At 41.1% G+C, this 15,137-nt stretch overlaps 1 protein-coding gene across 2 annotated transcripts; it reads right to left on the bottom strand.

Annotated features, from left to right (window-relative positions):
* Positions 1-1,886: 1,886 nt before the first annotated feature.
* LOC139634358 (claspin) lies at positions 1,887-14,801 on the bottom strand. 2 transcript variants are annotated; one of them, XM_071500763.1, is made up of 24 exons: positions 14,402-14,801; positions 13,473-13,590; positions 12,400-12,812; positions 11,832-11,984; positions 11,451-11,507; positions 11,279-11,351; positions 10,939-11,041; positions 10,244-10,848; positions 9,963-10,151; positions 9,645-9,814; positions 9,341-9,537; positions 9,123-9,175; positions 8,758-8,951; positions 8,016-8,553; positions 7,732-7,762; positions 7,559-7,643; positions 7,321-7,469; positions 7,049-7,210; positions 6,634-6,755; positions 6,055-6,185; positions 5,715-5,835; positions 4,216-4,295; positions 3,381-3,542; positions 1,887-2,511 (listed from the first exon to the last, which is right to left on the bottom strand). In XM_071500763.1, exons 1-24 carry the CDS (start codon positions 14,426-14,428, stop codon positions 2,386-2,388), a joined length of 4,059 nt encoding a protein of 1,352 aa, XP_071356864.1. In that variant the 5' UTR covers positions 14,429-14,801; the 3' UTR covers positions 1,887-2,385. The 2 variants fall into 2 exon arrangements, with proteins under 2 accessions (XP_071356864.1, XP_071356863.1); XM_071500762.1 differs by having other exon boundaries at positions 7,321-7,472; positions 14,402-14,799.
* Between the last annotated feature and the right edge of the window lie 336 nt (positions 14,802-15,137).

Here is a 15,137-nt window from a genome sequence, read left to right as displayed (position 1 = left end):
GCAGAGACAGGGAGAAGGAGTGAAAAGCAGAATAATGCCATCGCTGAATTTACTAATAACTCGCAAAGACATTATTCCTATTAAATTCTAATTAGAAGTGATCTCTTGACCCTGCAAACACAGCCTTGGGATTTGAAGTGAAGTCTTTATCTCGATTAATTGTGTTGTAATGTCTCTAAAGTAATGATAGATGCAGCTCCGCAACAAATTCTATCAAATTACTCCTCTGCGTGAAGCCTCTTGGCCCTTACAGATTTTTTCAGAAATCCAGCCACCTGCTCCAGATTTCCCGCTCTCTGACAAACAAAACACAACACTCGTCGACAAAGGTAAAAATGTAATCACTGCTTTAGCACCACCAGGATTAAGCCTGTCTGCCTGCAGGTACAACAGCTCCCTATAGGCAGGGCCCACCATGGGGTTCATTCCAGACCCTCCTGGCGTTGGCCCCTAATGATGTGTAATGGGGCCTCCTGCGCCCGTTCCTAACCCCGGGACCTCCTCCTAATCACCGTGGCTACTAATGAGATGGAGAAACATGAAAGGCCTCGTTAGAAGACCCTCCCTTTAATGTCGACCTATTATTAGCCACTTACCAAATCATTAGTCTCTAAACTGCAATTATACTTTAAACCTGGAAGAAAAAGTGAAATAAAGAGTGAAGTGTGGGGATTGTCAGAGAGGGACTGGTGGAGAAGTGCAGCTTTTAATTTAACATTCCCGTAAGAGGTGGAATCTGTTTAAGTGGATTTAATTGTTTAAAAGATTTCTCACCCTGTTAAAGTCTAATCGTCTCATTTTCTTTCACAAACAACCAGGAATGGAAGTTGTGAAAACTAAATTCTGTGTATTATGATCCGAGCATGTCTTTTATTCTGGTGTCCCACAGCCTCTGGTGTGTGTCGTACTGGGATTATTGTAGAAGAGTTGAATGGCAGTTTAGGATGAGATGAGTCAAGTCTTATCCACAAGAGGCCTGGTAAGTACACACAGTATATTTAAGAGGAGGGTAGTGTTTAAGAGTGGTAGGGGAAGCTGAGAGTATGTTAATGCAATTCCTAAACCCCAAGAAGCAACAAGTAATAACGTTTGTGAGGATTTTAAAATCTTATTCTAATTCCTGCCCCACATGAAAGAATTTTGACACATTAACATGTTTTTTTTTTTTTAGAAAATCATTGAAATAATATAATAATGATAATGATATTAGCAACTCCTCAAATGTATACTTCTGTATATTTCTATACCTAGTCGATGTCAAACAATGTTATCCTAAGAAAGGAGACAAAAATGTGATTCCTCACTGCTGCATCGCCGGAAAAGCCTTAGAGTCTATTAATAAGGTTACAAGTTGGAAGCCTCTTATAATAGACGTTTTATCTAATTTGACACACTGCATTACATCTGATACAACCACAACACCAGGTCATCTCCGCTTAAATCCTCAGTATGACGGGAACAATGGGATTTTTGATTTTCAGCTCTCCACTCATATACAAGCCGTGTCTCCATATCTCAAGCCTCACTCGTTTGCTGTGCTCTTTGTGAAACCGCTTGTAGTACTGTATGTTTGAAATTCCCTCCATGCTAAATAAGTGCCTAATTGTACAGCTGGGTAAAAAGATATTTAAAAATAGTTACTTAAAAATAAAAAATCCTATGTTCTTTCAGGTTAAGGTTTTCTTTTAATTGCCCTCATATGTTGACGGTGTGATTGAAGCCCATTTTGATACAACACTCCCTCAGCACATCATTTCACAACAGAAATCTACATCATATGAGGGAAATAATGAATAAATATCATGTGTTCAGAACCTGTTTACTGACTCCACACTGTTACTGGCAACATCCAGCCTGAGCAGGGTAGATGGAAACAAACAGAGCAATGTCTTAAAATACACTTTTATTTACACTGTAAAACAAATACATTTAAATCATCATACAAAAAAAATCCCTAATCATTAAAAAAACCAAATCAATCCTATTTACATGATAAAACATTTTAAATGGACAAACATAAAGTAGTCTATGTTAAGTCGACGCTGCTGATGATGTAACGGATTTAAAATTTATACAAGTGTGTGTGAGACAAAGTTTACCAAGTAAAACATCAAAAGTTGCTTCACTGGTGATCTTTAATTTGCCATTTTAAAGGCAGTGTAAACATATAAACACACACATGACCATTTATATTTGTGTATCTTAAAAGACACACATGAGAAGACGTCTAACCCGCCACCTTGGCCTGCAGTCAGCCATAGGAGGTCAGCCACCTCCTTCATTTTTCCAAGTCTCATTTCCTGAAGAAGCAACTGGATGTGGCTCCTAAGTTGTGGCCCTTTCCAGCTTGGCTGATGATTATCACTGACTTAGTGTATTTGCTCCTTAATGGTCCAGGAAGTTGAAGATGCTCCTCTGAGGGCCTTTAGTCTGGCCAGCAGCTTTGTTCTCCCCACAGACCCTCTTCGCTGCTGGGTTCACAGCCTCCACCTGCCTCCTCTTCTTCATCATCTGAGGATCAGACACATGCAAAGTTAAAGCAAAAACAAAACAGACAAAACCACTCAACAAACATTACTGTCATTACATTAAATGTTTTGCTGTTTAAATTAACAGCTAACGGTCTACAGTATAATTGACTGTATCACTTAGGAAAACTATAAAATAAATGAAGCATTAGCTCTATTCTTACTTGCAACTCTTTCAATAAAAGGTCTTTATAAAAACACCACCTCTACACAGTAGGCTCTAACAGGAGCAGTGGGCTTTGCTGCCACCTAGTGTCATATTTAGAAAACATCAGACACTGAATTGACCCATCACATCCACATGACCATCACACTGAAGCATCTCCATGATGTCAAGAAAGTATTTTGTTTTTGTGCTTATTTTAGCTCAGTGACATCTTGCAGAAATGACACATACAGACAGTCGGGAGAATTCATTTACTCTTTTCATCAGGTGAAAATCAATAGAGAAGCTAAATTAAACATATTATTCTACTTTAAAAAAAGCTATTTAAAATTCAGACTTTTGTTTAAAAATGACAAAAGTATTATTATTTTTTTTAAGTATATGAATGAAAAGTGAATAAATAGTTGCTGAATAATTTTCTTGCATCTCCACAAAGATTTGTCCTTTGAGCTGAAGTGAGAAGCTCACAACAAAATTTGAAGGACAAGTTACTTTTAACAAACCTCTTGGTGAGTTGTTACATCATAAACGCACCATGGAAGAGCCTATTTCTGTTGTTGATTACTGTTCTGAACGAACTGAAACACCATTCAAGCTCTCTGCTGAACCACACGTGGTCATTTATCCATGTGAAGGCATCAATTTTCCCCTTTCTCTGCTTCCATTTCTCCATTTCTCTCACTCACCTGGTTCTGAGGAGCATTTGAGGACGCGCCCTCCTTCTCAGGAGAGAGCGTCTGAAACAGGAATCCACGGCTGTTCCTGGGCGCCAGAGGATTCCCCTCCGAGATGGAGGCCAGCTTCTGGAGGACGGCATGAGGCTGACTCAGTAGTGAACCTCTCCTCACCTGGAAGAAATCGATAACATAAATCTCACATTGACTTTTCACAGACCAAAGACATTCAGTAATGAATTTTGTTGATATCATATAAAGCCATTCACAGACATCCAGTCACACCTCTCATTCTGCAGCCTTTTAGACTTTTTTTTTTTTTTTTTTTTTTAAATCCAGGAACATTTCGTACAGGACAGAAAATCAATTTTATAGTCCAGCCACAGTATCCTCTTCTTCACAGGAGCAAACAAACCTCTCACTTACAGAATCAGGCTTGTTACAGTGTTACACCCTGAGCACAAATTCCAAATGCTATGTTTAATCAAATAGTTGAACTGAGCCGAGTGAAAAAGTCTTCACATTTGGCTGAGAACCGTGACATAGTTTAATCAGAATAAAAGCCAGAAAAACCACCTCAGGCGACAAGTGATGAAGTAATGCTATTTTTATGAAGTCACATGCCTCCCGTTTGCAAAAAAGTTATACAAGAGCTACCTTTCCTTTAAAAGCTTTTTGCAACCAGACCCAAGAATAAAACAAAGTAATGAAATGGGAAATTCCTTATAGACATTAATGATAACAGCCCAGAATGGCAGCATTAAAAGGCAGAAAAGCAAGTAAAATAAAAATTCACTGTTAAAATAATAATTAGCAGCATCTGCCTCTTATATAAACAGTGACGTACCTGTAAGGGCTGTGAGGGTCTCTGGAAGGGATTGAGAGCTGATGTCTTCGTCTTTTCTGGCTGTGGTGCTGCAGGGGGCTCTGGTTTAAAAATCAAGGAAGTGAATTAGTGAAATAATCTGAGCGGGATGAGACCACTCTGAGAATACTAGATTAATAAAATACTCCAAATGATAAACATCAACACTTACCAAATAATTTCTCAATTTTTCTACTGATATGTAAAATATGTCAGAGTCAAACTACCTGATCTTTATTCACCCATAACCAGCACTTTGTTTTCTTTGCTTTGAAAGGTGCTGCATGATTATTATTAACTTCGACTTGTGTAAAAAAAAAAAACAAAAAAGCACATTTATGTCTTCAGTTAACACTTATACAGCAGAGCTAATAATTATAACATCATTTAAATCCAATAAATCTCCTGTTATTTAGCCAACTTTGTCATTTGTATCTGAAGACAGGAAGTTACCAGGATCAAAACCTCATGAATATCACATGTAGCCACTCAGTTTCATTTGTTTATCTTTTTCCTGGGAAAACAAGACTTGTTTGCAACTTGTTTATTTGTTTTATTAATATATTTTTTTCTCTGAGGACACAGAAATGGCACAACTGTCCAGGCACAAACTGTTAAGTTAACTTGACATTTAGCAGCAACAGTATGGCAGCAGTTTCCACATCTGTGTCTGGTTTGGTTTAGTTTGCTGGGAAAAGCAACTTGTTTATTTATTTCATTAATTTATTTCTTTTTCTGAGAACACAGAAATGCCACAACTGTCCAACTAATTCTTAAGTAACACGACATTTAGCATTGGGAGTAGTGGCAGCAGTTTCCTGTCTGTGTCCGGTACACATGCACATTAGTTTACACGTGCACAGTGTTCTCTCTGTGTGTGTGTGTGTGGCTCTGTGTTTTCTCCACAAAGCTGTAGCTCATCAGGTGAAGTTACAGTGTTATGTAGATCAAAAAGCATATCTCAGAATATCTAAGATTAGACCATTACTCTCTACTAAAAATCTGTTGATTGTTAATAAAATGCCTTAGTAAGTGTTTCCCTTATCTACCTTGTTAAAAAAATTCAGCAGCCACGAGTTTAACTGGAACTAAAAAAAAAAACAACAAGATAATACTTTCACCAATCCTCTGGTGCCTGCTTTGGCTTTCACTTCCTTTCATTTTAAATTTCTGACAACTTTTAAAGCCTGACTTAAGTCATATGACTGACTTTTTAACCCTTGCTCCCTGAAATTCCCTCCTGGTTGCCCGCAGGTCCAGAGTTAGTTTAAAAGTGACCGTGCCTACGCTGTCAGCTTGCCTGAACTTCAGATCGACCTGCCATTAGTAAAATGAAAAGAATTTCCCATCTTAACTGCTACTTTTACCTGATTGTTTCCCTCTGTTCATTTGCTATATAAGGTTATTATTGCAGGTATCCTGGACTAAAACATTGTCTGAGTGTTTGGAAGGCTATGGGATTCTTCTTGTATCAAACCAACCTTTTCTCTGCAGGGTCTTGGCAGTCAGCTTCTTGGCCACCTTCATGAAATGACTGTCTTCCTCTCCAATCCGCTCGTCGTCTGCATCCAGATCCTCCCCTTTCTTGGCTTTCTGCTCAGACTGAGAGGAGACGCAGAGAAAGGAATGAAGACAAAACAACAAGCCCTTGAAGTCATTCTGCTGTTTTTAGCCTGCTTATCATTTACTGGGCTAAATGTATTTTAAACCTGCAGTGAATTTTTAAAAAAGTAGAGTTTTGAAATCACTAAAGTTAATACAAATGTTTTTTTTTCTTAAATCAATGCTTCTTAACACAAATCAACAAACAGTGCGACCTACCTGTTCTCTGAGCCACTGTTCTCTCTCCAGTCTCTCTTTCCTCCTCTGGATCTCACTCTGGTCGATGTCCTCATCTTCCTCCTCCTCCTCCTCACCCTCTGCTCCCGTCCTGTCCATGTTGAAACCATCATCTGGAGGAAAGAATCAAGAGGAATTTCTAAATGACACTGAAATGTCAACACTGACAGACTTCACAGCCACTTTATTTCCACACTCTAAGACTGTTTTTATATTTATTAGTTATTTGTTATGTATTTATCATTTATTAACAAGTCCACATCATTTTTATGCTCACATGTGATTAACAATGATTTTCTTGCTCTTATCTCCTGTGAATGTGTAGAACTGGGTGGCAAGCTGTTGAATACAATTGTGCTTACAGGGATAAATAAATCTGAAATCAAACAATATACAGCTATATACACATAAACCTTGAACTAACTAAGAATCTGAGGTGTTGCTGGTCCAACAGAAATATGTTTCCCTTAAACATCCACTGTCATAAATCCAGTAAAATCCTAAATGAATTACTAGCACATGGTATTTAATGGTATTTTTCCCCTCATCCTGTAAACTCACTAATGTTTTTCCAGCGGAAGCGGCGAGCTCGTCCCGGGCCGTCAGAGTGCAGGTCGCCATCAGCTAGGTAGCGCTCCTGGTAGAGCCTCAGACGACGTTTGTCATCATCCATGATCTGCTTCCTTTAAGAACAACAGATGCATTTTTAAACTTTTATCTGTCAGTTTAAACACAACTACGGATATAAGAGATCCAGATACAGGTTTTTCCTACAAGGTTTCCTCTTTGTATAAAAGCAGCAGTAGAGGAAAACTGCAACAAACTTATCCACAGTGGCTCCCTTTGTACTTGCATTGCTGCATTTTTAGCCAAAAGATATAAGATTATTGCAGCTGTGAGCAGCATAATTACCACAGTTTACTGAATTATACAGAAATAAGATGACAAACATGGTGTAAAAGCAACTGTTACTCACATGTGGATCTTGTTGACCTGGTCCTGCAGTTCTTCATCAGAAGGAAGCTCTTCAAGAAGCTCCTCTTCCTCATATTCGCTCCCTCTGTCATCATCCTCGTCGTCGCTGCCCACGTCACTGCCCGACAGCTCAGCCTCTGACTCCAGGTAGTCAGCCAAACGCCTGCCAACAAGAATCAACATGCAACTCAAACCTGTGCTGCAGTATTTTTACAACTGAAGTTTAATTCTGCAATGTGACACGAATGGTGTTTGATTTGATGTTTTACTTACATTTTCTTCTTCCTCTTCTTCTTGACCCGGTGGGGCGCAAACACACCCTGCATCTCTTCCTCTTCTACATCATTGTACCCTTCCCCATCAGCATCAGCCTCCTCCTCTCCATCTTCATTCTCCTCTCCATCATCCTCCTCATCATCATCCTCCTATAAAGACATGATTCTTGTCATTTGCACTACAAACCAAATCACAATAAAGACACTACATTAATGTTTGTGTTTTCAGACTTTACCTTCTCACTTTCTACATCTGACAGAAGCCGGAAGTCACAGTCCTCTTCCTCCTCCTCCTCCTCCTCCTCCTCTGTCTTCTTTTTACTTTATAGAGAGAAACACCTTGAGAATCATACATTGCATATAAAGGTTACATATCCACAGAACAATGAACTATACACTTGTACTGTACCTGTCTTTTGCTGGTGACGCGTGAGCAGAACCTGAAATTGACAAAGGAGACAAATCTTAACATTGTGTAACTGGGAGGAAGGAAAACAACTTAAAAACATTTTAAAACCATAAATGTTTAAAATAAAATAAAAGTTGTAAAGGACTTATGGAAGGAAAAACAAAAGCAATATAAATCCCAACATGTTGAGATGTTTCCACTTTTAACAACCAGTCAGAAAAATGGATTTAGAGCAGTGGAGGCTACTTTAAACTTGGGTTAAAAAAAAAGAAAAGCTTCTTTACCTGGACTAGGAAATTTTCCTGAGCACAGCCCCAGCAACTGATCCATGGTGTTGTTAGACTCTTCATCCCGTCCTCCCTCTTTACTCTTGTCCATTTCCGTCTGCTCCTCTCCTGCCTGTGTTGGTGGAAACGCTCCTGAGCACAACCCAAGCAGCTCGTCCTCCTGAGTCGATCCGAGGCCTTTGCCGCGACCTGTGCCGCTCTCTGCTGTCCCGAAAACACCTGAGCACAGCCCTAACAGCTCCCCCATGTTGGCATCCATTGCATTTTCATCCAGGCTGTCCAGGATCAACTGTCTCTTGTGGGAGGGAGGGGCACCGGGGCGAGGCCCCACGTTAAGGAAGCCGTCTGCATCGAGTAACTGGGAATGGGCGTCGTCCTCCAAGGAGAAGCGACCTTGTGAGTCTCCTCCCAGGCCAGGGCCAGAAGCTGCTCCACCCAGGGGCCCCGAGTCAGCACCTGGGGATGGAGGTGCGTAGAGGTCTTGGGAGTCTTCAACAGGGAGGCAGAGAGAGGGCTCAGAGAGTTTTCCTGAACTCTGATGAGAAAAATAAAGAAAAATGAAGATGTTATTCTGAAGCAAACAATATGAAGAACTGTCTTTGTCTTTCGTTCCTTCTCTGTGTTTTGTAGTTGCCTTTCCCTGTTTTTATTTAATGTAATCCTATTTATCTTGCCTTCAGGTTTCAGGAGAGATTTTTCTATAAGCTTCCAACCTCAGCTACACAGGCTTAAAACTTACCTTCGAGGCCGAGCCGAGGAAGCTGGGCCTGAAGAGGCAGGGAGAAGGAGAGCGGAACATGGAGGAGTTGGACACGCCTCTTCCTGTGGAGCGCTGATGATTGACAGGCTGGTAAGAGGTAATCATGGATCCTGCGAGCTCAAAGCTGCTGTTGTGGCTGTTGTCCTTCACCAGGGAGAGAGAGTCGTCCTCCTCTGGAGACAAGATCAGTGAGAGAAAAGAAAAATAGGAGTGTGAATAAAACCACTGTTGTCTCTATGTTTAAAGAATTTTCTGTCATGAATAGTCAATAACAACTATACATTAATCTGTTTTGAGTGTATAAAGTGCAGACTAACTGAACTGAGGACCCTCGGTCTACTCACCCATCTTATTACTGCTGTCCTGTCCAGAGGGACCAGACCTTCTTACACCATCACTACAATGGAAAACAGTACATATGAAGCTTTACCACCTATAGTATATATACAGTAAACATGCAGTGAAGATGATAAAAGCCACGCTCGCAATTTATCAATTATTCTAAGTTATCACCAATTTTTAAAAAGGTGCATGTGTGACTAACAAAGTCAGACACACTTACCCGGTGCGAGAGCAGGAGTTGCCGGGGAACAGCATGAGTGTGCCATCTGTGTTAACAAGGTCAGGAGTTGGTGAGGGTCCCGTCAGTGCCACAGGGGAAGGGCTCCTGATACTCTGACCTACACTGCCTTCCTCCTCCTCTTCCGCCTCATCTTCCTTATCTTCTTCCCCGCCACCTCCCAGTAGGTCGTCCACACCCTGGAAGAGAGAAGATCAGACTTGACGTGAGTACAAAGGGACAACATCACAAATGTGTGTGGGGTAATTTGATTGTTTCAGAGTAGAAAGAAACCCATCTTTTTTACCTCTTCTTCCTCTGACTCATCTGTCAGCTCTTCCTCCTCTTCCTCCTCCTCCTCGTCTCCACAGTTTTCGTTGTCAAGGCGAATCAGCTCGGCCTTGCGTGCCCGCTCCTCCTTTCTCCGTTGGGCCATGGCGAGCTGCAGACGCTGCTTCAGAGTCAGCAGCTTCTCTCCTACACAAGAGACCAGAAGAGGTTTGTCATGCCAGGAGAAAATCCATCTCAATTTTCCAGTCAGAGTCTTTGTACCCTCGTGTCTATGTTACTTGATATTAAAACCACTTTAAACCCTCGCCAGTCTATGTCACATATGTATCCTTACCAGGTTTGGTGGGCACTGGCTCATCTGCCCCCTCCTTCACAGTGACAGTGACTGACTCTGTGTGTAACTCCTCCTGGCCAGATGGGGTGCTGTCTTTGCGGATGATGTTGAGCTGCATCGTGCGCTCTCCTTGTGGCTTTGCAGGGGCCTGGACATGACGGAGGTAGCGCTCCCTCAGGGCCACAACACCTGATTAAAGAGAGGGAATACCTCGGTTTATTCTGGCCCGTGACACACCCTTATTCTTCATCTCTTGAAATCCTACAAGAGTCATGACTCACCAGGGTTGAGCTGTGGAGGCTCAAGCTGAACAAAGGCTCCATCATCTGGACACAATTTGGCAACAGGTGGGGGGTCCAGTCCGAGCTCCTTCAGTCTGGTCAATTTGTCCTTCTTGGGTTTGGTGGTTTGCTGAACTGAAGGCTCTGCTGCGGCTGAATCAGTGTTCTCACACTGAGCGACTTCAGGCTTCACCAAAGCCCCAGATGCAGCCTCTTTTTGCAGGACTTCAGAGTCAGATATCACTGCAGCATGGCTTTGCTCTAAGGGGCCAGCAGAGGTTTCCTCCTCAGAGTCAGAAGCAGATTTCATTACTCCATCTGCTGTGGCTGACTCCTGCAGACTCTCAGAGAGGTAAAGCATTGGACCGGATTCTTGGTTGGAGTCTAGGCTGGCAGTGGCTTCTCTGGCCTGGTTGAGGCTCTCCTGCTGTGGGGATGAGGTGGCGGCAGGATGAGGTAAGGGCTGGATCTGAGTGCTTGAGAGATCCAGAGAAGGAGAAGAGTCCTGCTCTGTGGACGGCTGTTGGGGCTCACTGGGTGGGTTTACAGGAGGTGGAGGAGGAGCTGATGGTGTCTCCAACATAACTGCTGAGTACTTGGTAGATCTGAAGAGAATAAGATTGTAATTAACTTTATTGAATTTTGATTAAGTGTTTTTGACACAAATGTGTGTTATCTGTTATGTTTGTCTTTACTTCAACAGTGCCATGGCAGGACCCTCTGGCCTGGCTCTCTTCTTAAAGAACTGGTTGATGGTCTTGGGCTCAGGGATGTGGTAGGGCAGGCCAAGTGTGGACTCTACAAAGACACAAGCACATGTCAAAGAAGTACTCTCAGTAAACTCAAAGACATAAGACTCTTTATCACCACTTATTTCATATTATCATCCAAAAATAAAAAATCTTGAGGTTTAACTGGTAAATACAAATAAGCAATAATAGCACAGTTAACACATTGCAACAACAGATAAAAAACAAACAAACAAACAAACAAACAAAATAAATATATATAGATACGCATTTCTTGTAAACTGACCTCTGACCAGCCTCTGAGACTCACTGTGGAGTTGTTTCATAGCTTCTTTGCTGGCACGTGCAGCTTTCCTCTCCTGAAAACATCACACATGTTGAAAATGAAAACACTTGTTGCTTTTTGTTATTAATTTTACAGCGTTTAGAATAAATTCAAGCATTTGGGCACTGCATACCGCACGCTGGGGTTTCTCTGGCGCCTCTTCATCGTCTTCATCATTCAGGAGAGGTTCCTGCAGCAATATTTAACACTGATCACACAATGGCCTTTCTATACAACAACTGCAAAATTCAAGACCTAACATTGTCTCAGTTTTTTCAACACAACATTTCACCAAAATTTAAATAAATTCTGTTACAAGTATTGTATCACCTGAGCAGTGACAACATCAAAAGGTAACAGCTTAAATTCCCACTAAAGCTTTTATATATTAATACAATGGTTGTTTTAATTTTAAAGTAAAAAAAAGAAAAAATAACAATAACTTAAGTCACGAGAAATAACGTTAAGGTCCTGTTTGAATCATTTCAGTTGCAGACAGTCATCTTTTTTGTACCTTATGTTTCTTCATCTTGTGCTTGACTGCAGCTCGGATGGCGTCCAGAGATTCTTCTTCCTCTTCTTCCTCATCATCCAGACCAGTGTCAAACAGGTCTGTGTCGCCCAGGGGACACCCACTATCATTCAGAGACCGAGGCAGAGGTGCGTCCTGAGGAAATGTGAAAAAATGTATCATACAATAAAACCCATGTGTGAAGTCACTTGTTTCTGCTTGCGTTGAAATCTTACATTTCATCTCCAAAATTTGGTACTTTGTGTTAATTCTTTATTTGATGATTTGGAAGTTGGTGTGATTTTACACAAACATTACCATAACTCTATTGACATAGAGATTATTCTAAATGAATGCTAACATAAGGAAGTGATTCATTGTTAGTTAACATGTAAAGCAATGGCTGTTTAATACATAACACACTTTTTCACAGAGCATGTTTGACACGTATGACAAAGATCAGTCCAGATTGGACTAGAGTAGGAACACCGATGTAACAGATGCTACGTACAAAAAGCTCAGTGGGGGAAGAGAACAGTACCACTGAGAAAAAAGACCAAGCTTCACTTACCTCATTCATTTCAGAGAACCTCTCTTTCTTCTTCAGCTTTTCCACCGCTTTGCTACGTTTCTCCTTTTTCTCCCGATGCCTCTGGCTCTTCTCTCTCTTCTTCCGTTCCTTCGATTTCACCTTCTTCCCCTCGTCCTGTTGCTCCTCCATTTCTCCACATTTCCCTTGCTCAGTCTCACTGTCTTCACTGTCGATCGGTGCACGGCTTATTCTCTTGTTCTTCTGCACCCCTTTTTCTTTCCTCCCATCATTCTCTTCTGTCTCCATCTCCTCTCCGCTGGAAGCAGATAAGACCAGCGCTTCAGCCATGTGGACACTGTTTTCTGCAGCTGCCTCCTCTTCACTGTCACTGTCTCTGATGGCATTACGACGAGGCTTTCTGTGAGCTGTGATGTCTTCATCGTCATCAGAGTCTGGAAGCAAAATAATAAGTTAGAAACTGTCAAAAAGCACAATGGTCATCCTGAATCATCTAAAACTTTTTTTGTGAAGCAGCATGAATATGGATATGGACATGCTGTGCCACTAAAAGCAAAATAATTGTTCAGCATATCTGAAGTTAGTTCTATTATTGCAGTTGTTTATCCTGTGTATTGAGCTTGTATATTATTTTTTGCATGCTCTAGTATTACCTAATGATGTATATATCCACAATCTCTCTTTGCCCTTATTAAAAGCACTTTGAATAAAAGTGATTCTTCAAGTTAATTGTCTTGAAGCAAAGGTATTCTGACCTTTAATCGGTAGGTACAGACAGTCAAGTTCTTCAGGTTTTTTTATTGCAGCATTACTTTAACACCTTTAAAAACATTCATAGGGCTGGCACAGACAGGTTTCTCTTCAGCTGAATATTGTGGATGATGTGATACCATTTAAATTGCATTTTGACTGTCGCAGTTATTGTAAGCTTTTTTTGGTTAATTGTCCACTAAAACCTAACTTTATAATGTAAGTTTAACAACTTTATTCAAATTTTTACAAACATTCACACTAAATAAACCCCTCATTTACACAGCCATAGTGGCTCTGCTCTGTCTCAGGTTGAATCATCTTCTATTGTTGTGCTACTTCACCTGGAAGTTCCTCTCTTTTGTTGGTTGTCTCCGGGACCATCTCCTCTGCTGGAGAGCCAACCCCACTGTCTGAATCACTCTCTGCTGCTGTTTGGGCCACAGCTGGGAGCTGATCAACCTGGGTACAATAATCCAAAAACATTACTCAACCTCGATGAAGTGCACATCTATAGTATCGGGGCATGACTGTGTACTCTGATGCCTGCTTAGCGAAAAGAAAAACAGTCAATGTAATATATGTATAATCTTCCAAAGACATACACTAACAAATAATCTGTACTTTCAGGAGAGCCACCGGCGTTCACAGCTGTGCAACTTGCAGCCTAATTTCTATGACACCAGAGTGTAGCCTGTAGTCTGTTTTTGTCAAAAAAAAAAAACAGCCCACTAAATACAGTCAGGAAAAGGACATTTCTGTGAAAAGTTAACATGAAACATAGAGGTCGATTGTGTGATTTTAGGCAGCCAGATGGCAGTTAAATTACATTAGTGGCGCCTTGCAATAAACCAAACAATAAGCACATACGTTAGCTAGCGACATGGCTTCCTTTCACTACTCGTAGTTAGCTAAATGCACAATTCCTTAAAACAAACTTCGCAGGCATATCAGTGAATTGTCGCTTAGACCTCAAACTATTTATTCATACGATTTTAATAATGGTCAACAGAGTAAAATGCCTTACTACCGTGTATTCAATCGATGCGACCAGGCCAAGTCGATAACCACCATCGGAGCTGGCTAAACCTAGCGAGCTAGCTAACTGGCTAACGCTAACAATATCCGCAACCAGCGGCATTTCTCCGATTGAGAATACTTTTGATTTTGCCAATCGTTTCCCATAACTTATAACTACCTGGCCCATAAGTGTCAGACTGATAATTAGATATGTATTCAAATTAGCTGGTGATATCTGGAAGCATTTCCTCACCTGTTGTTGAGAAACCACCAGGCTCATTTTGTCCGCCGACTGGTTTACAGAAAAAGAAGAAGAGGCCAGCGGAGACAACGCTTTGACGAAGCCACAACAGACGCAGATAAGTAAATGTCTGCGTGGCAAAGGCTATTTTCGACGTCTAAAGCACATTTAGAAAGTGTTTTAGCCGGTTGCTCCCCTTCCTCCCGCCTGTTCCATACACACCGAATAGAAAATTTTGATCTTTCGCGCGTCGTGACAGCTGGTCCGCAGTTTTTCTTTACGGAGGTGTCAATCGCCCCGTTCTCGCTTTCCCATTGGTCCGCTGAGGAGCTTTGTACCCGCCCACTATGACAGCACAGCCTAGTAGGCGCATACTTTAAGCACCGGGTGTGCTCGGGCGGGCGGGGCTAATGGTTTCTCTGACTGAAAGTGACGGTGATTTGTGGTCATTTTTACCTCAAGCAAAACCTTCATCTGATAACACAACAGTTTGTTGTTAAGAATGAATCACACATCTGCAAAGGCCACTAAGGACCTAAAGAGATCGACCAAAGTGAAGACCTGCATGGTTTTAGTACTTGCTCAGATCTAAAAATTAATTTGTTTTGTACATGTGCATTTCGAGATTAGAATACTGTGAATCATATATAATCACAATCACACATTTTCGTTTTGCACTACAACAGATTAGTGCATTGTACATATTCAAATGAATATACTTTTTACAGTATATGAACAAATTCTTTAC

This window comes from Trachinotus anak, unplaced genomic scaffold (assembly GCF_046630095.1).
Source record: "Trachinotus anak isolate AG129_WGS33_773 ecotype Australia unplaced genomic scaffold, CSIRO_AGI_Tana_v1 ptg000016l, whole genome shotgun sequence".
Lineage (NCBI taxonomy): Eukaryota > Metazoa > Chordata > Actinopteri > Carangiformes > Carangidae > Trachinotus > Trachinotus anak.
The sequence above is the reverse complement of the archived record's forward strand: the minus strand, read 5'-3'. Positions and strand labels throughout refer to the sequence as shown.